The 23,080-nt window shown below is 35.3% G+C and overlaps 1 protein-coding gene across 7 annotated transcripts in view; it reads right to left on the reverse strand.

Moving 5' to 3' along the window:
* The window catches only part of LOC149803373 (Golgi-specific brefeldin A-resistance guanine nucleotide exchange factor 1-like), a 167,294-nt gene extending 145,337 nt beyond the window's left edge, over nucleotides 1-21,957 (reverse strand). For 5 of the 7 annotated variants that reach the window (XR_016420209.1, XM_089953088.1, XM_089953084.1 and 2 more), the window contains exons 1-7: nucleotides 21,820-21,957; nucleotides 16,577-16,644; nucleotides 13,856-13,962; nucleotides 11,346-11,412; nucleotides 10,444-10,575; nucleotides 9,028-9,146; nucleotides 652-760 (exon numbers count right to left, since the gene is read on the reverse strand). Coding sequence is in view for 6 of the 7 variants with exons in the window: in XM_089953088.1 (XP_089809214.1) it covers nucleotides 652-760; nucleotides 9,028-9,146; nucleotides 10,444-10,575; nucleotides 11,346-11,412; nucleotides 13,856-13,962; nucleotides 16,577-16,583 (541 nt within the window). In the remaining variant the exon portion in view is untranslated. The remainder of the gene's footprint in view (nucleotides 1-651; nucleotides 761-9,027; nucleotides 9,147-10,443; nucleotides 10,576-11,345; nucleotides 11,413-13,855; nucleotides 13,963-16,576; nucleotides 16,645-21,819) is intronic. The other 2 variants (XM_089953085.1, XM_089953086.1) reach the window with 2 other exon arrangements.
* Nucleotides 21,958-23,080: the final 1,123 nt, after the last annotated feature.

The raw sequence follows: 23,080 nt of genomic DNA on the forward strand, positions 1-23,080 counted from the left end.
CTGTCACCAAGTTTCAGGATTCTAAATAGGATAATATGTACTACAAAAAAGCTATGTGGTTATGTGCTTAATGCAAAAACTAACCAAAGGCAACAAAATGTGCTATGCAGGTCACAGTGACCACCTTTCTGTAAGATGTGGTAAAAAGATCATACAATCATCTAGTTTTTGATGAAGTCTGAGAAATAAACTTAAAACAAAAAGTGACCAATATTAGCATAGCAAGACATATGGGACACAAAGATGTGAACATAGTTAGCCCCTTTCCCATGTGGTAGATACTGTGAAACCAATTCCAAACTTTTGTCTAAGACCTAGGAACTTAAATGACAGACTGGTTGAAATGGATTGAGACTATTTTTGGGGATATGTTTTCATGTGTAAAAATGTGTATATTGCTGGCAGTACAATAGCTCTCTTCCACTTCAAAGAGGCGAGCTAATGATGACATTTTGGAGATACTTGTCTTGTTTGGTTTGGATTGGATCACAGTAGTGGCAACTAGATACTTAACTGAACTGAACTGAAAAATCTGATGAAGATCAACTGAAGATGCTAACAAAGGTATAGCTCAACGCACCACTTTATACTCAAACTGGACACTACTTAAAATCACTGAATCTGGTGTCATACCTTGACACTACCACTTACCGCTGAGCCTCATTTCAAAGCAGATCCTGAAACAAGACTGCATAATCTCACAGACTGACTCGTTGGTAAGAAGGACACCAGCTGGAGACAGAAGTAAAGTCCTCAACACCTGAAGAATTAAAACAGATACTGGGATACATTATTTAAACTGTGCATGTATATCAGTTATTCTATCACTGTCTCTTCTAGCATTCAAGTCCTTTCTTTTAAAATTCATTATAAAATGACCTATTTGCTAGCAAGAAACTACTTCCAACACTAATCTGCTGAAACTTTATCCACAACTTGATCTACAATGTGGCACAACAGTAGTCCCATGCAAAAATTCATAACTGCTGGATTCATCAACACTGTCTTCTTTAAAATAAAGTGTGGCCGTGTCTACAGTCTACTGTCAGATGATAGTGCTGTTGAAAAGAGGCTGTGAAAAGCATTTCAGACCTTAATTTCTCACAAATATTACTTTTTATATATGCTCATGCGCTAATGTGATATTCAAATGGCAGATTTGACATAAAATATGTGTTAGTTAATTATTAATTTCCTGTCATTTCCAAAACCATTATATTCCAAACAGATAAAAATGGGACATTACTCAACTACATAAAAAAGATTACAATATATTTTTTTATCATTGCAAGTACATAAAAATAGGGCTCTGTTGTACAAACTTGTGTATTCTGATTTCTAACCTGTAAAAATTGTCTTGCTGGTTGGAAAAATGTTAAACAATTTAATTTTTATCAACAACTGTCACATGTGATGTGTCTGTCTGACTGGTTACATGATGATTAATGACTTGCCCTGTCATAATACTTTCAGTAAATTAAATGGTAAGATGTTAATTGTTGAGTCCTTTTATATTGAGTCTGAATAAAGGAAACTTAAATATTTTTATATATTCAACATTTGACAAATTTACGAATTTATAGACAAACTGTTATGTTGCAAAAATTATGGAATTGATCAGAAGTTGTTAACAGTTGATTAGGATGCTTGCTAAGGATTCTGTAACGATGTTACATGAACCAGTAAGTCACATGATATGTGACAAAATAAGAGAATTCTTTAAATGGGTAGCATATATACTTAACACAAATTACAGAGGCTGTGCTACCAGGTGCAGTGGGACACTGCTGCCAGAAAAATGTAAAATTTCACCTTCTGTTAAAGTGAAAATGGCTATGCCCTGCTATTTTTAGACATATAATGACAGTAGTTTATGACGTTTGAGATGTTCCCCTGCTGTGGCCAGGAATTTAAGACAGTGTTGTAGCTGAAGGCAAAAAGTGGTGTTGAAACCAATTACACAAACTTTTGCAAGTTCACATGCATGTTTTAATAGCTAACTGACCATTATAACCCCTTCCCATGCAATATCACTGATTGATTCCTAGGACTATTGTCTATTTGGTGATGAAAATGTACCAACTTTTGTTTCAAAATTTAAACATTGGTATGTAAATAGTAACTTTTTTAAGAATATAATTGGTGAAGAGCACTTTCTATTTAATATTTGTTAAATAAAGATTTTAACTGCAGCTATGTTTGCTATATTTTCTTTATAAAATCAGTTTGAAACCATAAGTGAACCTGTAATGGCACATATTGCTGATTCTATGAAATACAACATCATTAGATTGTCTGCTTTCATAAATAATTGGGCAAAAAAGATTAAGGAAAGTATATAATTCAATGAAAATAAAGTCTAAATATTATGTGATTGCAGATTTAGCCTAAATATAAATCATGTAAATCAGAAACTTATAGAAAAATGCTATATTGTTGAATTCTAAAAACCGCTGTTAAGTTTGTTTTCTGGCACCATTCATGTTGTGAAAATATGAAAAAGACAGTGAAACAGATACGATTTCACCAATGCATGTCATTACTACCAGTATGTAAGCTAAAAATAAAACCATAAATCTGAAATCCTATTAATGGATTGTTGTAAGGAAGCTAGAAAGTGAATGGTTATATTAAGAAATCGTTCTTTCTAAAAACAGATACACTCACTCTAGTTCAGTCATATAATGACTAATGCATCAGCGTGTTGTCTGTGAGTAGTTACAATAATATTTTATCAGCAACTGCACAATAAAATTATTACAAATAGTATGGTATGCAGTCTCTTGTGCATTTGCTTCTACGTATGTTACAGAGGTTGACTCAAAGTAGTTTAGAAATCTTGCTGACTGCAATTCTACACAAAACTTCCAGAAAATAAAATAACTTCAGAATCTTGATAGCAACAGATAAACAATAAGGACCAAAATGTTTCCTTTGACAAAATGTGACTAGTTCAGTAGTCACCCTAAGCAAGTTGGTATGCCACAGAGCATACATAAAAACCAAGAGGTGCATAAAGAATCAATATTATATGTTGCAAATGAAAATAATGCAAAATCAATATATATCAATATTTTAAAGTATATGTACATGAAATTCAACCATTATGGTGGAATTGAAAATAGTCTGGATCAACTGGCAGGCATTATTCTTTTAATTCTGCCTGATGTAGCAAGAATGCCTATGAAGCAGGTTTGCTGTAAAGGTGAGTCAAAGAGGTTCTATACATAGGCTCCAAAGAGGTTTTATTCAGTGACTTAAGAAAAATATTGAAGATTCCATTCCAGACACAAAATCAAAGCTGTCTGCCAAGACTAATCATAGTTCATATGAGAAAATTGGAGATGACTTTGTTTTGACCTATAGCCTCCATTCCATGATTACAAAATGTTTTTCTGATCATGGAATAGTAGCCTTTGATCGTAATTGTGATTAGTTTCTTCTCTTTGAAGAGCAATAGAAGAAAGTTAGCTATTTGTAGTACCAATGTGTTTCTGTATGAAACACTGGGAGAAAACTCTCTACATACTTTCATATGCTTTCAAAGTATTGGACCATCTTGCCCAGATGAATCTGTCCACCATTTGTTCTGAGCACTATTTTCAGTCAGAGACCACTTGATGTAAACCAAGCATATAGGTTAAACAATTCCAGATTTGGATGGAACACCTGCATTAGTATTTGGCTGAGCTGGTAAGGAAAAGTCCATGATTTTTTCCACTTTAGGGGAGCAATCAGAACCAGACAGTTTACAGACAGTGTAAGTTGCCCATACATTTAGATCCGAGATTGGAGCGGCCAAGGTCATTGTTGTTGTAGGGTTTAACACCATTTTTCAGCACACGATAGGCTATACATGACGGCCAGTATTAATGGTGGAGGAAGAACCCGAGTAAACCCCCGGAAAGAACCACCGACCCACGAGAAGCTACTGGCAAGCTTTCTCACATACCCACATTGGCTGAATCCTAGACTCGAACCACCACAGACAGAGGTGAGATGGCAGTGATCCGTAACGAAGAGCGCTTTAGACCACTCGGCCACTCGGGGCCCCCGCCAAGGTCATTAGCCGATCACAATTTCTTGAAACTGAACCTACATGGGAACACTTGCTGTGAACCAGGTGGTGTCCTCCCATTTGTTAAGATGGGGCCTTATGTATCCAGAAACTAGCAACTCTTCGTCTAGCAGGCAGAGCTCCATTCTCTGGGACATGAGAATCATCTGCAGTAGTCTTGTAAATAGGTGGTCCATGGTGATTAGATCTACTACCACAATGAGACCCAATATGAAATTAAATTTCTGGGCTGAGATGTGATTCTGAGAGAACTGTACACAACATCAAAATGATTCTTAGGAGGCAAACCCAGTTCACATACATTTTGAAATCCATGCCCATGTAGGTCAATACCAGGATGATTTTCATGACCCACAAGTACTTAGGGCAAAGTCTTTCCATTTCCATGGTGACATGTTTTAGTCTATACCACATCTGGATGTCTGAAAAGGGTGTAATGAGGACTGCATCATTTTCTGTTATACTGAATACAATGAAGACAGAAACTGAGATGGAAATGATACATATCTCCAGGTATTTTGTCATCAGTGACCCTTGGGAACTCATCTGAGAAAAGGCTGATTGGACCATTTCCCATTTGTCAAATCCTTCATGTTTCACTTGTCTCTCCACTTAAATGAGGCTTGATAGCTCTGTCAGCCTGTTTCTGATTTCATCTACATGACCATAGATGATCAGGTTGCATGTCAGTGGCTGTAATCTATGTGTGGTCTTATGATGTGCTCCTTAGGGAAGATGGATGCTGAAAAAGCCATCTCATTTCACAAGCTGTAAATGATTATATGGATTAGCAAGAATGTGTTGTTCTGCTCAGATAAAAACATATGCCATCTGTGAGAATGACTCCCATGCATGACCAGTGGGATGATCAATCAAAGATTTTAGGCTTTGTTCAAAAAATTAAATATAGCCATTGTTACCAGCCTGAGTATGGGTTTCAATCCAGTTGTTAAATTTGAGGAAGCACTTTCAGTCCATATGAACACAGTAGTGTTTTAACATCCCCAGACCCACAAAATCTGCTGATGACTGGGACCTCAGTGTGAAAAACATACAAGTCTAGTAAAAGTCCTTGTTAAAATTTTACGGTACTCATTGCTGCAAAACAAAAGGTCTATTGAAGTTCCTTATTTAACAGTGTAATAAACTGGCAACAAAACCAGTCTCTGGTAGCTGTTGGAATGTTTTTCTTGGCCAATAGATCAACAGATGCAGGAGTTTCATGCTTCTCAGTGATGGAGATATTGGACAAGGAGGGCAAATCTCAGAATATTTGGGTAACAGAAGCAAAAATATTTGTTTTATTGATACATGGAAGCCTGAGCATTCTCTGTATCTCATCCGATCATGCAGGAAAGATGGCATGTGTAAGTGTGAGTCCTCAAAGACGATGCAAAGGAACTGAAATGACACCTACTGCAGCACATGTGATAAAGCTGGCAAAGCTAGCTGTGACAGAAGGTAACTAAGACTGGGAATTCTGCCAAGATATGACATCTCCAGAACTTCACTGGGCAAATCAATGGTCTCCTTGTGGTACTGAAGATCCAGGAAGACTGGAACATTGCCTTATATGGTACCTGCTCATTGCAGATCCAAGGCTGGAGCACTGCCTTATATGGTACCTGCTCATTGCAGATCCAAGTCTGGAGCACTGCCTTATATGGTACCTGCTCATTGCAGATCCAAGGCTGGAGCATTGCCTTATATGGTACCTGCTCATTGCAGATCCAAGGCTGGTGCAGATGTCTGTCCAAAATCAGCCAGCAATACATGGTTAAGTCAGAGCCAGTTACTGTGACTAGTTTTTGTGTCCTGAAGCCAGTACAGGAAACAAGATTAGCATATATGATTCTGGAAGCAGACATAAATTTAGGCCATTTAAGAGCTGGTATTATCAGTAGTCACTTTACGTCTGGTGTCAAAAACCAATACTGGCTATCCTGGGAAATATCACCATAACCCGAATCACTGGTACAGATGGGACTCTGTAGCAAGATGATAATGGCCCATGAAATACAGCCATGAAAACTTTTTCTGGTAATGGAGGCAAAGACAGTGCTGTTGCTATATGTGAAGCTTGTTATGACCTAGACTGCTTAATTTTCCTCTGGATATTTTCACCTTCAACAGCTCTGCTAATTAGAGGCTGTCAGCTGAAGACTTTTGTGATTGTAATACTGATGGTGTCTGCATCTTGGCAAGTATGTTTCCTCACTTTTTCTCTCTTACCTGATCAATTTGTTTGGAGAAGACAAATTGGCCATCCTGTGCATACATGACCAGTATAGCCTGAACAGCACCCCATACAAATGAGATAGGCATCATGTTTATGTTCCCAGACCTGCCAACCCTGACAAGTCCATCTCAGTAAGGCAGTTGATTTTTTCCCCACAGGACTGACCAGTTTTCAGTAAGGTGTAAAAAAATAACAAAAACTGCCATTTTAAAGCTGGAAAACGTAATTAAAAGTTTGATGCTGCGGCGATAAACATTATGTTCAACTGAAAATGTTGTAAAGTACGCGTATACTTTATTTACCACTAGTACAGTTGCACAAACTTTAGTTCCAAACCCAATGCAACTCAATGGCTTGTTGCTGTCTCTCAACTTGATGTAAATTCTTTTTTCATTTCACATGACAATGGCAATCATATATCCGACCCTGAGACATACTCAAATTAGCATGTGATGTCCAATAAACGTGACTGTGTCCTTTCCAGCTTTCATTCACAAGAATCTGAATACTCCTTTTTATTCATCTGTATTGATTATTAACACTTTTCTAGAAGCTTATTTTACCTTTCATCTTTAACATGCATCACTTTCTGGATGCCATTAAAAAAAAAAACCAGTTTAATCATGCAGATGCTTCACATGAACAAACAGGTGCAGTTTAAAGCGTCTCAGGTGCTGCTGTAAAGTTAGTCTGGTTCCCCGACTAATTTCACTAATTATAATATGAAACCCGGATGCAAATCAAACATGTACCAACCAATTATTAGGGCTTTTCGCCAATGATCATTTTCTCGTAGTATTTGCTTGTATCCTGTAAGTCCCTATTTTAAGGGTAATTTTCGTAAGACTTCTGACAAAAATCGCAAGAGTTGGCAGGTTTGTATACCACCTGCTTCAAATGTTTCCACCTTATGCACCAAATCTTGCCCATCTTGTTGAAATCCAGGAAATATAAAGAGGAAAAACAAGGTATACACAGCTGAAAACTGTCAAGTGTTACTTGAACTTCCTCTGGAAGGGAGCAAAAAAAACCCCACATCTGTCTAATATAATTATATTACCAACCTTACTGTACATTTTAATAGACATCACTTGACATTACTCATACACTAGCTCAAGTACTGAGCTGAAATGAGGTACAATAGACCTTTGGGCATGTTATTAAAATGGTGCCAGCATGAATATGGAAGACAAAGTTAAATGAAGTATAAATGCTTTGTCTATGATAGCAACAGCTGGAGTATACTTGCCTGTGAGAAAATTCCACAGAATCACTTGCATGATATAAAGGCACAAGTAGACTGAACAAGGTCAATAAAAGAGCTTGTATCCTCTAAAATGCATAAATAGTAACTGACTTACAAATGGGATTTGGTGAAATCCCTCTAACCATTAGGAGATAACTCTTATCTAACTATGAGAAATAACGGCTTGCACTTTTTGATGCTAAAAACAAGCTAGGGAAGCAAGGCTGATTTTGCAATGTAGTAGTTGTATTCACAACATATTTACTGGATAACACAAACCTAACTTAGTACTGCAAGTAGAACATGGCAATAACTCTGACAGACTAGACACATGTATATCAAAGAACATTAGCAAGGGAATTAAGAAAGGGACATAACTCTGAACAATGAATGGTATGCAAATGTTCATACAATCCATACTGTATGCCAAGTTTTGTGCAATTCACACAAAAATTATAGATATAAAGGAAACAAGTTAACACTGTAAAATATCCAGTGAGTGTCAAAATAAGATGATGTGCACATGTTCATCAATTGTGACTGACAAGTTTTAACACAGTTCATGGTCACAAACAGGACTAGTTCCACAATGTTTTTCACAATTCACAAACATACTGGACTTCGAGACATGGCTACTGCAATTTATGGCAAGATAAAGACAGTGACATGACTACTACAATTCACAGCAGGACAGACAGACAGGACTACAATTCACAGCAGGATGGAGAAAATTTACTGCAATTCACAGCAGGACAGGGACACAACAACTGCAAATCACAGCAGGACAGAGACACATGACTTCTGTAATTCACAGTATGACAGCATGACTAATGCAATTGACAACTGCAATTCACAGCAGGACAGGGACACAACCTACAAATCACAGCAGGACAGAGAAACATGACTTCTGTAATTCACAGCATGACAGAGCATGAATAATGCAATTCACAACAGGACGGCAAGACATGACAACTGCAATTCACAGCAGGACAGGGACATAACCTGCAAATCACAACAGGACAGCAAGACATGACTTCTGTAATTCACAGCATGACAGAGCAGGACTAATGCAATTCACAACAGGACAGCAAGACATGACAACTGCAATTCACAGCAGGAGAGGGAGTGATGACTACTGTAATTTACAGATGATGTATCTCTACAAGACCCATACATTTTCAAGTCATTCTGCCCGATGCTATAAATGGCAATAAGTAATTCATGTTTTTTATGACTCCTACAAACTTAAATTTATTATCTTTATATGAATCCTAAAAACAACTACAAAATGAATGGGCTGTGTGATGCAATATTTTCATTATACCAAGTTTTGGAGTAAATGCCAAGTGTTGCAAAGCAAACTCTAAACTGCCTAAGACTCTACAACCAAACCAAAGAAATACAGAAAATGACATACAAGGATAATATGCACATTCTAACAAAATTATAACAATTCTTTCTTACATGTAAAATTTTCATGAGGACAACTTCATCAGAACCAGGGTCTGTGCCTACAAAGCGTGCATGTGTAACAGCATCTGCAATATTTTCTATGGCTAGGGCTGCTAAGTCACATCGTGGATCTGAAACATAATATGTTATTCAAAAGGACTGAAAATCTGGACCTGTCTGACAGATAAATGGCTTTTGTAATGTACTCGTTGAGTTCCAATACCACTTACAAAATGTACCTTTTGAAAAAACGAAAAAGCCAGTCAATTGAAACACAAACTACATAATTTTGGCCTACAATTTTATAATAGCTATTACCTTTAAATAAGTGTTAAAGACTTTTTAAATTTAGAACAATTACTTTGGTGAGGCTAAAAAATCAAAGGGCTATGCCAGTGTTCAAAACCACTTGTTCAAGGGATTAGCTTTAGGATAAAGCACCTGTTCCTCAGCAACTGCACATGCAATTGTCTAGTGATCCAACCAGAAAAATTAACACTGCATTTGCCCAGCTGTTGCATAAGTCTGAATTTTTTAATGGTGCAAATATATTTAAAGTGCTTCAAACGTTTGTTTTGCTTCAAACAGTCAGTAAATAAAGTTAAAAACAAATTTTATTTTAATGACTTTGCATGATTTCAAAGACAAAGAATGTGTGCTTGTATCAAGTGAATAAAAGTCATTATTTACTTATAAGTTATTTTGAAAGTAAGAGAATGTGTACAGCCTTCTAAGAGTTTCAATTGCTACTCTGCACACCTTTTATTATGGGTGGTGGCAGTTGTTTTAAGGGGAGGTCATACATATACCTAATTAAATTTGACACAAATGCACTGAGTCAGCTGCTTACCTGAGATATTTAAGACCATCTAAGGAGCTTTCAAACTGAAAGGTGCAAGGAATTGATACATGTTGGTCTCTTAGAAACAAATTGATATTTCAATAATTTTTAAAACACTTATAAAAACCATAGTAGTATCTCACCTTTACACGTATTGAGAGCGGCATATTTACTACTGAAATTCTAGGGGAAAATATGGTATATATAGTTAATTGTTTATTTCTTTGGGTGTCATTATGTCATGTGTCTGTAGAAAGTCACTTTATTTTTTTACCAATCTTAGAGGATACACCCCATAGGGGAGAAGTTCTCAGATTCTTTTTAGGTTGATCCTTTGTTTTGTAACATATTTAAATATGTGTTCTGAAACAACCATAACATCTGCAAGTATTGGTGCATCACAAATAATGTGAATTCACAATTCCATTCAATGTTGACATGAAAGCCTGCTGACTGGACAACCACCTAATCTCAAGTTGCATTTTTCAAGGTACTTAATCTCCTTGCACAAGGTGGGTGGGCAGTAATGTACAATCCATCCTCCAGGTGCTTGTAAAACAAATGCCAAGCCACACACATATACTCACCAACAAGTCCATAGGACAGAATTTTGTTGACTGAAGTAAGAGCCAGTCCTGTTATAGGACCTGTTGTATCTTCTGACCTTATCACTTCCAGGAAAGGACTTAAAAAGGCATTGGGCTCCAACTCGTCAAGTTCTGCAATAAATAATAAATTTATGGCAATATTATTGATGAACTAAATTTAATTACATAATACATCACAATACATGCAGGTCATTATGTAATAAACCACAAAAACTACCCCTGACAAAAGCATTTTGCATAATGAGATATTATATTGGAAGCCAAACTTGTACAAAAAATGTTAAGTTATTATTTACGTGATAATGGAAACATTATTTAAAAATTTGGTTTTTACTGAAACAAAATATATTCAATACAAAGTCCAAATATGATCTGATGGATTTATATGGAGCTAAGTGACAGCAAACAATTAGCATTTTTTTAACATAAAAATAAATGAGCACATTTCAGTTGAAATGCACTATTTAGTGTCATGCATGTTATGCAGATACTTTCCCCATTTCCAAGCCTTACATCCATGTGAGGATCCATCCAGGATCCAAAACCCATAATGTTTTTTAATTATCTTATCAAACCATCATACCAAAATATAACCAATTTCTCTCAAAAAATGCAGGCGGAGTTCAGGTTACAAACAAAATTAAAAATTATTTATGCCCTGTTGACTACTGACCCATGACCCCAAATTTCATCCCCATGGAGCTGTACCAATGATCTAAAGCCATTGTTTTCAAACACCATAAAAAAAGATAATCATCCCATCCCAATTGTGCCCATAGAATTCAGGTGCATGGAACAACTTGACTAATCAAAATACATCAAGTAGATAACAAAAGCCAATCCATATTTTATAACAGTATACAGCATTCAAGCATTATCACCTGAGATGTTGTTCAGTACATCTTTCAACTGGGAAAAGCTGCTAAGCAGTGGATCTGATTCATCAAGCTGTAAAAAAAAATAATCAGTCAATTAATCTACCAATAAGTCCCTGGAACAGGTAATTTTACCAGTGCAATTAAAACTTAAAAACAACAGAATGCAGTACAAATGCATACAAAAATATATAATTAATATAAAATAGTAATGAAGAGTGAATGTAAATGAAATGCCTATAAATTAACACAGAATGAAATGATACATGCAACTTAAACAAAAAAGAAAAACAACTAAAAATTCCAGACCAATGAATGATGAGTGAAAATGAAATGCAAATAACAAAAATCAATTTAAAAATCTACATGTATTTCAGGCTGCCGCTAAATGTTCCAAGCCCTTTTGCATGAAATTCCAGGATCAGATTCTTTACAATATCTTGGAATTTTTCACTACAAAAAAGATGAAAAATTATTTTAATAACTACCATTAATGTAATGATATCATCACCAGTAGTTGGACCTCAAAACTTTCATCTGAAGGAAAGAAATATGCAATGATATCATCACACTGGAAGTTGTTCCAGAAAACTTTCATTTGAAGGAAAGAATTATGGAATGACATCATCACAGGTAGTTGTACCTCAAATTTCATTTGAAGGACAGAAATATATAATGACATCATCACAATTAGTTTTACCTCAAAACTTTCCTTTGAAGGAAAGAAATATGTAATGACATCATCACACTGTCAGGTAGTTGTACCTCAAAATTTTCATTTTGAAGGAAAGAAACATGCAATGATATCATCATAGGTGGTTGTACCTCAAAACTTTCACTTGAAGGAAAGAAATATGTAATGACAGGTAACTGTAACTCAAAACTTTTTTTGGAGGAAAACATGGATGAATGAAAAACGCATGCTTCTAAATTACAAACAGAAAACATTTCAATGAAGATTTAAATCCTCCTCACATTTTATCCATCCATTTTTGACCAAATGAACAAAGGACAGTTGGTCATGTGTTTGGTTCACAATATAATAATAACATTATCCACACAACATGATCATCAAAACATAATGATGGTGGAACTGTATGGTTTAAATGTGTGTGTGAGAGTTAGATTTTTAACGTAGCTTTAACAATTTTTCAGTCATGTCACTATAATGTCTGCAGTGTGGCAGTTTATAGTGATGTCTAGCACTGGGGCATCATGCCACAAACATGTGGCATGATGTCCCACCCAGTCACATTATCCTGAAACCAGGCCGACCAGTCCTAACACTAGCCTCTTAATGTTGAGCACCAAACGAGGCTGCTGTAAGTACCGTTTTTTAAATAAGTCTTTGGTATGACTCAACCAGGGATGGAACCATGACCCCCCACATCCGAGGCAGAAGCTCTAACCACTAGGCCACTGGAGTGGTCGTATGGTTTAAGTAAAAGATCATAGATATATGTTTCAATAACTGCTAGACATGGTGTTGCTGGCTGCATTTCATTGACAACTGCATCAGTCCTCTGGTGTTCATCAAACTGTAGATAACAAGTAACCTCCATCTTAGTACTGAATAGCCACATTATTTACCCATGATGCAATATGCCCATCAGACTTGTTCCCTGTTTAATATGCTTCCTGCTTGGCATACCTCTACATGACAAATCAGGAGACAGATTTTTTAGTTACCTGCCTCTTATCTTGGATTGCCAATTCATGCTAGGTACCAGCGAACTGACCATGTCAACTCCATTTAATACTAAGCACTTGAACGAAAACATGGGTCTATTCCAATGTGTATGACAGGCGTTTAATTTGTGCTCATGCTGGCAATATTATTGTTTTAACCATGTAAGTGACCATGATTTTTTGGTCAGTTTTCTTTTTTGTATATTTTTTATGTTAGTTATCTGTAATGGCAAATGCATGAATTCAAGTACCTGCAAAAATGTCCTTTACCCCCCCCCCAATATTGACACCGACATAAAGAAATTGATACCAAAGAAAAGATAAAACAATAGATTTTTTAATCTTTAACTTAACAGAGTGAGCATCCTTGACTCTTAAAAATAGATACAAATCTGTTTGGAGCTCTCCATTTTTCAGTGCTGTAAAAATACATGCATGGCTAGAATTCTCGATCGGACTGTCATTATTAGTAAATCTAATCATTAAAACTTGTAATAATATGTGTATGTATCACATGTTAACAACAAGTATATCTGCGTGTGTGTGCCACAGGACTCTCAGATTTTTACACAAAATCTTAAAGCTGCTGCTTGTCATCATAGCCATTAGCCACATATTGTCCCCATTCCATGTAAATGATACTTAGTTTTGCAGCAGTCAGATTTCTGGTGCACAAATGAGCTTATGAAACTTAAAAGAGAAAACAAAAACCATTTCCAAAAGCTATTTGTAATCTCATTATGGTGAACACAATATCCATCTATTCAAAATGCAAATATTACCCTATTTTCTAATTTATTCAGATTTCTTGCAAAAACTTGGCTCACCTGATGTCCATGAGAAGTCCATCGTGAAGACCGTCGCATGGCCATGACAACAAGGGAGATCTCTCCCTGGACAATGAAGATTCCATTCTTTAGAGAATTCATACCTGCTGTAAAATAATCAAAATCTAGAACAAGTTTGAAAAAAAAAGATCATTCTGAAGGAATTCAAATGTTCAATGTCATCAAGTAAACAAAAACCAACCCGAAAGAATATTACAACAACATTCACACATTATACGGCATTTGAAACAGAACGTATAATCTTATTTTCTTTACACTGCCAGATTTGTAGTTATCAACTGTAATTTGACATCTGAGCAAACTGTAAATGTCATCACAATTTCAAGAACGTATATTAAGTTTCCTATTTTATTTTGCAATGTAGGCTATTCATGCAAAGTAGCTATCTGAAATACAGGCAAGCCTGATAACTGATGGTACATTATAAACTGATCTGAATGGCCTCTACAACAAAATATCATTTATGACCAAAATCATCATTCACCGATGAATTATATTAATGCACTGTTGTGAGAGACAACCTAAGAATGCAAAAAGCAGCTGCAAATGTTCAAGCAAAATATGTTTCAACACTCATGGCCTTCATCTACGATTACTGTTGTAGCTGAGGAAAGTCTGCAGTTAAAATAAAGATTGTTCTGAACACAAATAAAAAAGGAGTTCAGTCTAGCTCCTGGTTTCCTTAAACACAGTGTTGTATACTACTTACTGTAAACCAGGCTGAAGTATATATAATATCTACCATTGTAGAGCTGACCCCACTACAATTACCCATTCATTCTTTAAAGGAAGCAAAGTTATACACAGTTCAGTGATTTATCTTGTTTCCTTATCTGTTGTGAAAACCTACTAGAATGCTCGAATTGTTGTAATGAGATAATGAGAGTACATCTCCTTCAGCTTTAATTGTTCAAATATACTGCTGTTTATGGTCTTCGAACTTGATACATAATAATGCCTGGGGTGAATGAGACCTTTTTCTTCTTAAAAGTTACCAGCATTTTCTAGGTAAAATAGTTCAACTATCTATTTAAATGATCAAACCGTTTGTCCCTTACTGATATTACAGTGTTACATGTTTAGACTCTTATAAACAGTAACAAGAAAAAAGTGAAGACAACAAGCTTAGTAAAATTTAACAACTAATTTATTTCCATAGAAACAAGGTAAAAATGAAAAATAGAACTTATGGTTTTAAGAATCAAATCCAAAAATAATCCAAGAATAAAAAATTAAAAGTCCTAATAATAAAATTTCTAATGAATTTGAGTTTGAGTCCTGAAGAAAATCCAAAATGGAAGACTATGACGTATACTGTAGCCAGTATATTATTGACATGTCAAAAGTTCTTTGTTGATCCACAAACAATAATATTCCAGTGTTTAAATTCTGAATAAAATTTCAATAAATGTCTTTGTAAAAAAATTCTGTATGAGCACTTAAATAATCACAGGAAAAGAACTAATCTATTAGAATCCAAAACATCTGAAGAAAAATTAAACTCCAAATGGTCACAGAAAAAAACACCACCATGACGTCGATGTATTTAAAAGCCCAACTAAAATTATTTCTCAATACATTACTATTATTAGCTGAATACTATGCAATTCCAGTAAAACCAGAATTTTGAAATGTGTAAAGTCACATACACCCAATTCTACCTTATAAATCAACAATAAGAATGAATAAAAAAGATATAAAAAAAGATTGTTTACTTCAACTGTTACTAATTCCGTATCAAGGTCAGCTTTTAGATAAAAAGTTCTATTAGCAGGTGGTTACGAAAAAACAGTCAGGTCAAACTAATTTCTGGAAAATGTCAAATTCTCTTAAACAAAATTACATTACTATAACATGTAATGGAATATAAAAAAATAAAACTAACAATCAAACAATTAAATCAAATAAAAAGTAAATCAATATACACAAGAATATTAAAACCCAAACCTGAAACCAAATGGAAAGCTGAGTCAGTTACATCCCTTATTCATAGAGTTAACCAAGTTATGTGATAGGCAAATCAAGTCAATCCATTTAGGCTATGGGCAAATTCAGCATTTAGATTTTATCTTTGAATATTTTTGCTTGCATTTGTGGTCAAGTTAACTTTGACTTTTAATTAAAATTGTGATATTTAATTTATATGGCATGTTTGATTTTTTTTCTATGACTTGAGATGTGTGTGGATTAATTTTTGTATACCTGCCTTCTGTCACGATTATGATTGAGGGTTGTGAATGGAGTTTTGCATACCTGAACTTTGTCATGCTTTATAAGTAGTAAACAAGATGTTTACAAGAATTTGAGTCAAAGGGTTAGAGAAACAACTCCTCAAAACTGCTTCAGTCATTAGCACAAGGATATCTGAATGTCTTCACAATAGCTGTGCCATAATTACTATATAAACTTATTCTGAGATGATTACATGTTATATTTTAACAAAACCTATGAAACAATATTACTATATGTATGGTCATTGTGGGTATTGTTCCTTCTTTTAAACACTGCTGAATTTCCTCACTGAAAAAAAAAATGGCTTTCATGCACCAAACTATTACAAGACCACTTGTTTTAACAGACTGCTGATACAAGGAGTGGTCTCCAATATAGGTATTCATGAATACATTTTAATCATTATAATCTACTCAGCTGGACAAAATTCAGATTTAAATGAAATGGAAAAGAGGATATCTCAGTTACCTTCCATTTGTTTTTCACTGCTTTTGCACTCTTACATGCACACTGTTAAACTTTAATTCATTCTGTGACTGAAATATAAAACATTCATGAAGCTTCACATGGCAGCCTGTGTGTATATCTAGTGGAAGAACCTGTGAATACCTTGGTAAGAACCATCAGCCTGCGACAATAATGGCAAGCTTTCTCACAAACCTACATTGGCTGAACCTAAGATTTGAACCCACATGGACAGAGATGAGTTGGAAGAAATTGATAAAGGTGAGTGCTTTATACATGTACCACTATGCCACTCAAAGCACCCATCATTTTATTCACACCAATTTCAAGAGTTATTTCAACAGCATATGGCACTGTCTGTCTTTCTTGCATAGCATGGCAATATGGCTCAAGGCTGATATCGACAAGTTAGTATTTTCATTCTGTCTGAAAGGATTTTGTCTTGCACCACTCACAAACTGCTTTTAATATACCATCTAATTCCACTTTTTCAGTCCAAGAGAACTGCATCTTCCACTTGGGTCTCTAAGTTCTCGTGTTCATAGTTCTGCCATAATTTGTACCATCCAATGTAGCTGAGAAGAAGTCAGCATTAAATGCACATGCCAAGTTTTAGTTTTCACTGTTGTCTTCAGCTGTGCTCTCACTTTCACATATTTTTTGACCTTTTATTAGCATCTGCATTATTTTCATCACAATGACCATTTCCCAAAAAACAAAAATATATTCTGCAGACTAACTATTATGAGATAAATTACTTTTCTGCTCTCTTTTAAATAAGGTCTACTCATACTGCAATGACGTAGTCGAAATCACATGAACTGGTTAGAAGTACATGTACCAATTATCATTATTATTATTATTAATGATTGCATAGCATTGTCTAAATCAAGATCTGAGAATGCTTCGATTACTTTCATGGTTTATAATACCTGTAGAAACAGTCCATCAGCTGAGAATTTCACATGGACTTGACATGGAAGCTTGGTTCCCCAAAAGAACTGACCACAATTTTGAAATCAAATCCAAATTACTATGTATACCAAAATGTGCTCATTTTATTATTATTTAATTTTAAATTTAATAATATCTTAAGATTTTTTGGGGGCAAATAAAATAGTCGTTATTTCAAAATAAGGTCATAAAGTTTAAGATTTCATGAAGGACAAAGACAATACTTTCACCTCTACCAAATGGGAGATCCCCTCAAAATAAACGGAAGTAAAGTTTTTGCTACTGCATGGGATTTAAAGATGTGTACAATATGTCTAGCCTAGTGGGTAGTCTCTCAGGCAATCCAATAACAATAAATTCTGAATGAAAAACAAGTGGCAGGCTCTTATCAAATGGAGATTTTCTTAAGATAAATATTACACAATGTCCCCTGGATTTTCTTCACCAAGCAAGAGAAGAACAGAAACAATGTGGCATCTCTCCAGTTAAAACATATTTGTTTTGCCTTGGGACTTTTACTGATCACTCAGAATACATGCTGTATCATAATAATTCTAGCCCTGTGTCAATAAAGGTCCAATTGGATGAAATCTACAACATGGTCACAGACAATTATATGCCAGCTATAGATTATGTATGATCACCTAATATAGAAACAATACTACAGTGAAACACCACTTAACACAATAGTTGGGGTCCACAAAGTTACACTACATTATGTAATGCACCATGCAATATTGAGACAAGTCAGTTAAGACCAAAGAAAATACTACATGTGTATATCCTATTCTATACGAGACTGCAGGGTGGGGCAGGGGTACAAAGTTATGGCTTTCAGTTACAGATGCCAACAACTTACACTAATGCATATTAAACAAGAAATATCTGAGACACTGATTACACATTTTATATTTTCTTGGCAGAGAACCATGCACCACTGTGTGTGTGTGAGGCAACTAAATAGTATAAATAATTAGAGGATGTTGTTGTTATTGGGTTTAAGGCCATTTTTCAGTACAAGATAGGCTATACATGGCAGCCAGTATAAATGGTGGTGGAAGAACCCGGGAAAACCCCAGAAAGAACCACCGACCCATGAGAAGCTACTTGCAAGCTTTCTCACGTATCCACATAGGCCAAGCCTGATATGCAAACCCATGCAGTCAAAGGTGATATGGCAGTGATCCGTAACAGTGAGTGCTTTAGACCACTTGGCCACTCGGGGACCCAATTAGAGGATGTATAGTTAACAAATGCTCTCATTGTATTAATAACACTAATCAGTAATTCCATAAAACTTGTGTGAACCATAACTACTTAGAATTTTTCTCCTAGCTTCCATCTGAAACCAAATAGTTCTTTTCTTGCTAATACAGTGATACTAACCAGTGAAACAATGTAAATTCCAAACATTCATATATGTTAGATATGTCCAAAAAAAGGACTCCTTTTTGACTAATCATAAAATGCTACAATCGGACATTGATAGTTTCTAATAAGAAATTTTATTTAGGATTGAAAAATATATCTGTTGTGACTTCATAATGTACTTAGCTGAACAAATCAACACAGGTGAAACTGTCTCAAAGGAAGCTCTAACCTATAGAAAATACAGTGGATTCATTCTCTAAAAGACAGAAGAATGAATATAGAAAATGATCTATATAGTTGATAACTACAGCTCTGCATTACTGAGTCACAAACTGAAATACTTGTTTAACCCCTATCAAAATTTACAGGAGAGTACATGTACAAGTCTCTTAGTGGTAATGCACTTATGCTTAGATTAACAAGTGATCCCTGCCTTTTATTTTGCGAACCCTGCCTTTTTCTTCCTGACATTACTGGTAGTGGAGACCAACAATACTTGGTACTATTTGTGCTGGAGCTTTCAGCCTTTGGCTCAAATGGACTAACCGGCCACTTGCTTCCATGCATACATCAGCAAATAAAAATGTTTCAGGTCAATAAATGGTGGATACAGATGTGTTCTGTTCCAACAGGGATTCATACTAAAAAGTTGGTGTTCATAAGAATTTAATGCCATTGGTGAAATGATGAGGGATTTTACCTACCCTGCACGTACAAAGGTGAGAGGAAATAAATGTATTAATTACCAGCGAATGGCAGATAGTCTGACACCATTTGGGTGAAAAACTCCAGCGCAAATAGTGCCAAGCAAAGTTCGCCACCACTACTTGTCTATAGTACAAGTCACATGGGTCATGTATGCACAATTACTCATTTTAAATTAAATATAAACAATACTTTTAAATTTTAACACTAATTATCTTTAATCAAAGTCTATTCAATCCTGATTATTGAATGCTCTGCGATTTAACTGTCATCAAGAAACTTCCAGATGAAAATTATCGATTTCTATGGTCTTTCACAATAATGGCCATGTGCTAAACTTCAGTCAAGAAAAGGGCACTTCAAGTGGAACCATCACAATATAGGGTAGTACAAATATGTTTATCAATATGCGCAGCTTTCCTTGTGACATCATAGCATGTGACATTCAGTCTGAATTGTACCTGATCACACCTTTAGGCTCATTTCATCCCAAAATATCTACATACTTTAACATTGATTTTGCTGTATCCACTTCTTGGGGCATTTAAATAATGACCTTCCAAACGAATGTGGACTTATGTGAATCCAAATGAAGTGAATAATTTCCAGTTAAAGGAATATAGAATCAAATTCTAAAAAATGACACCCATTACTTAAATAGTTGGTGCTGAACGCCTACATGATCTGTGTGACTTCTACTATAATTCAGGCCATACTGCGTGTGTTGTTGTTGTTGTGGGGTTTAACACCATTTTTCAGCACACGATAGGCTATACATGGCAGCCAGTATTAATATTGGTGGAAGAACCCGGGAAAACCCCGGAAAGAACCACCGACCCACGAGAAGCTACTGGCAAGCATTCTCACATTGGCTGAATTTGAGACTTGAACTGACACAGACAGAGGTGAGATGGCAGTGGTTCGTAACAGAGAGCACTCTAGACCACTCAGGGCCCCATACTGAGTAGTGTTCACATATGTCAGGGTATTTTACAACTACAGTTTGAGGACAGTTCAAAAGAGTATTTAAATGTTTTTGACTCAAACAATTTTTGAGTGAAGTTTTAGAATGAAAAACAAAACTGACTGTTCTTGTGGCAGTTGATTAAATATTTTTACCTATTTGTAATCAGTAATGACCTAGTCCTACAACGTAAGACACATCAAAAGATATTTTTGTTCGGGGGGGGGGGGGGGGGAAGGGTCTTACTGATGGTACTGTGTAGCATGTTTTGATGTCAACTAACAGTGTAACAAAATTTCAAGAATATCTCGCACAACTGGCAACCAATGACTAAGCTTTTATACAAACTTGACTTAACCTGATGTCTTTTCACTAATAAATTCAAATTCTCACAAAAGAAATGGACCTGTTTTTAAGTTTCATTGGCCTATATTTCAGTTGGCTGGAAAGCAATGAAAGCCAATAATGCCCTAATCGGGTTAAGTTGAAATGTTATTCTTTAACGAATAAAAATATATTATGCCTATTGGAACTGTAAGCAACATTTCCTTTCATTCAAGAAATATATCCACCACATGAACCTACTTAAACATACTTCAGCATTCCACCAGGATAAATACAGCACAGTAAGTATATTAATTACACATAAATTAGTGGAAGAGTGGCCAAGTCTGTGAGATATACCTAAAACTTTGACTACTCATTCCAATGTCAACCGACATCGGAACAGGCTATACAAGGCCGTTATTTGGATAGTAAGACATAGCACTAAAACAAAAACAACATGTGCTATGTCTTATATTATACGACTAGCAATTACCATAATGTAATCTAGGTACTAACAGCAGTTAGAGTTGCATAGTTTTTTGTGCTTATTTTATGACATATGGCGAAAATAATGGCGTAATTACGAAGGTTGTTTGATGAACCTTCAAGCTTAAGATATTTAGCAATTAATGCATCAAATGCTGTAATATGCTGTGTGGGTGTTAACGTGTATGAAATGTGAAAAGGGAATCAAATGGAATTTAGACCAACTAGGCAATCCTCGACAATATCTTAAGTCTAACTTTATTTTCTCATTCTGAAACTATAAATTATAAACTCTTTGTCTTATTCTCAAAGACACTGCAGTACTTTACAACTTACAAAAAGCGTTAACTGTGAACAACTGAATGACAACATCATTACTATTACAGTACAGTATATATGACAGTTCTCTAAGTCGCTTTTCTTCGGCAGAATACTTTACCTGCTTATTTGCATGAAAACTATTTACACCGTAAATCAAGACTTAAACATTTTGTTGGTGCTTTTATCTCAAGCAAACATGGTTGTATTACACACAGAACACAAGTGACAGTTCGATTTCGATAATTTCTCCGTGACGTGGTTTGAAGACCGTCTGTAACTTTGTAGTGATGAATTATCAAAGGGATGGAACTCTGTTGGTGCCCTTGGTTTTAATGAGGACTCGCATTCTTCGAACCATTGTTCTTTCCTAGTTTTTAAACGTAAATAATGAAAATGGGTGCAGGGAAATTAAGGTAACAGCAGCAGATGGACTACGAGATTTTTTTAATACATTAGATATATATGCTGAAGACAAATTCTCTGTACCTCATATAATACTGTCAGTTATTACCAATATAAAATCTGGAACTTGCTCTTGATTTTTTTATATTTTTTAATATTTTATATTTTTTAAGTTCGATCTTATCAGATCTCCTCATCTTGACTTGCCAAAGATCTTGATGTTTACATTGCTGGAAATAAGTGCGCACATTTTGTAAAATTTAACAGATTTTAAAATTTGAATATTTTAGACCCTCTAAAAAGATCATAAAAATCGAAAAGTAAACCAAAAAAAAAGAATATTTTCAAATGTTCGGCCCTTACGTGTTACACACATGCGCTCGCGCGCGTTGCATATCTTAGGAAAACCTTGTAAATCTACATACATGAGGAGGTTAACCTCAAGCAAAGCATTCGTGCTCTAACCTTATAGTGGAGTTCGCTTTGACGCCAGACCATGTATCAATATTTGGTATCAATATTTTATGAAGACTGGCTTTATATTTCATCGAGATACGTGGGAGAGGTATTTAAGGGGAGAGATACATCTCTGTCAAATGATATACAATAGGAGGACCCCATTTCACACACCTCTTGAGAGTACTTTGGACCGAAAGAGAAAGCAACAACAAATTACGAATTCCTTTTGCGTATAATTTTTTGATTATTTAATAGGTGTGCTGCTGTAGTACATGTAAAACCCCAAGCAACAACTAAACAAATAAGGTGATTTTTCAGGTTTTGTTTTACTTTAGAGCAAGCCAACATGTCGACAATAACCGATGGAGTGGTCCCTAAACATCAGTGTAGTTTTACTACTATAAAAGTTATATTTAAGAAGTAATGATAAGATATTAAAACAAGCAAAATAACTGTGCAAACAAAAGTTCTTCAGTATATAATTATTCTTTCTTTGTCTTTTTATTTTCTTAGATTTC

The sequence above is a fragment of the Sinohyriopsis cumingii genome, chromosome 3 (assembly GCF_028554795.1).
Source record: "Sinohyriopsis cumingii isolate HCF-2022 chromosome 3, ASM2855479v2, whole genome shotgun sequence".
NCBI classification, from domain to species: Eukaryota; Metazoa; Mollusca; class Bivalvia; order Unionida; family Unionidae; genus Sinohyriopsis; species Sinohyriopsis cumingii.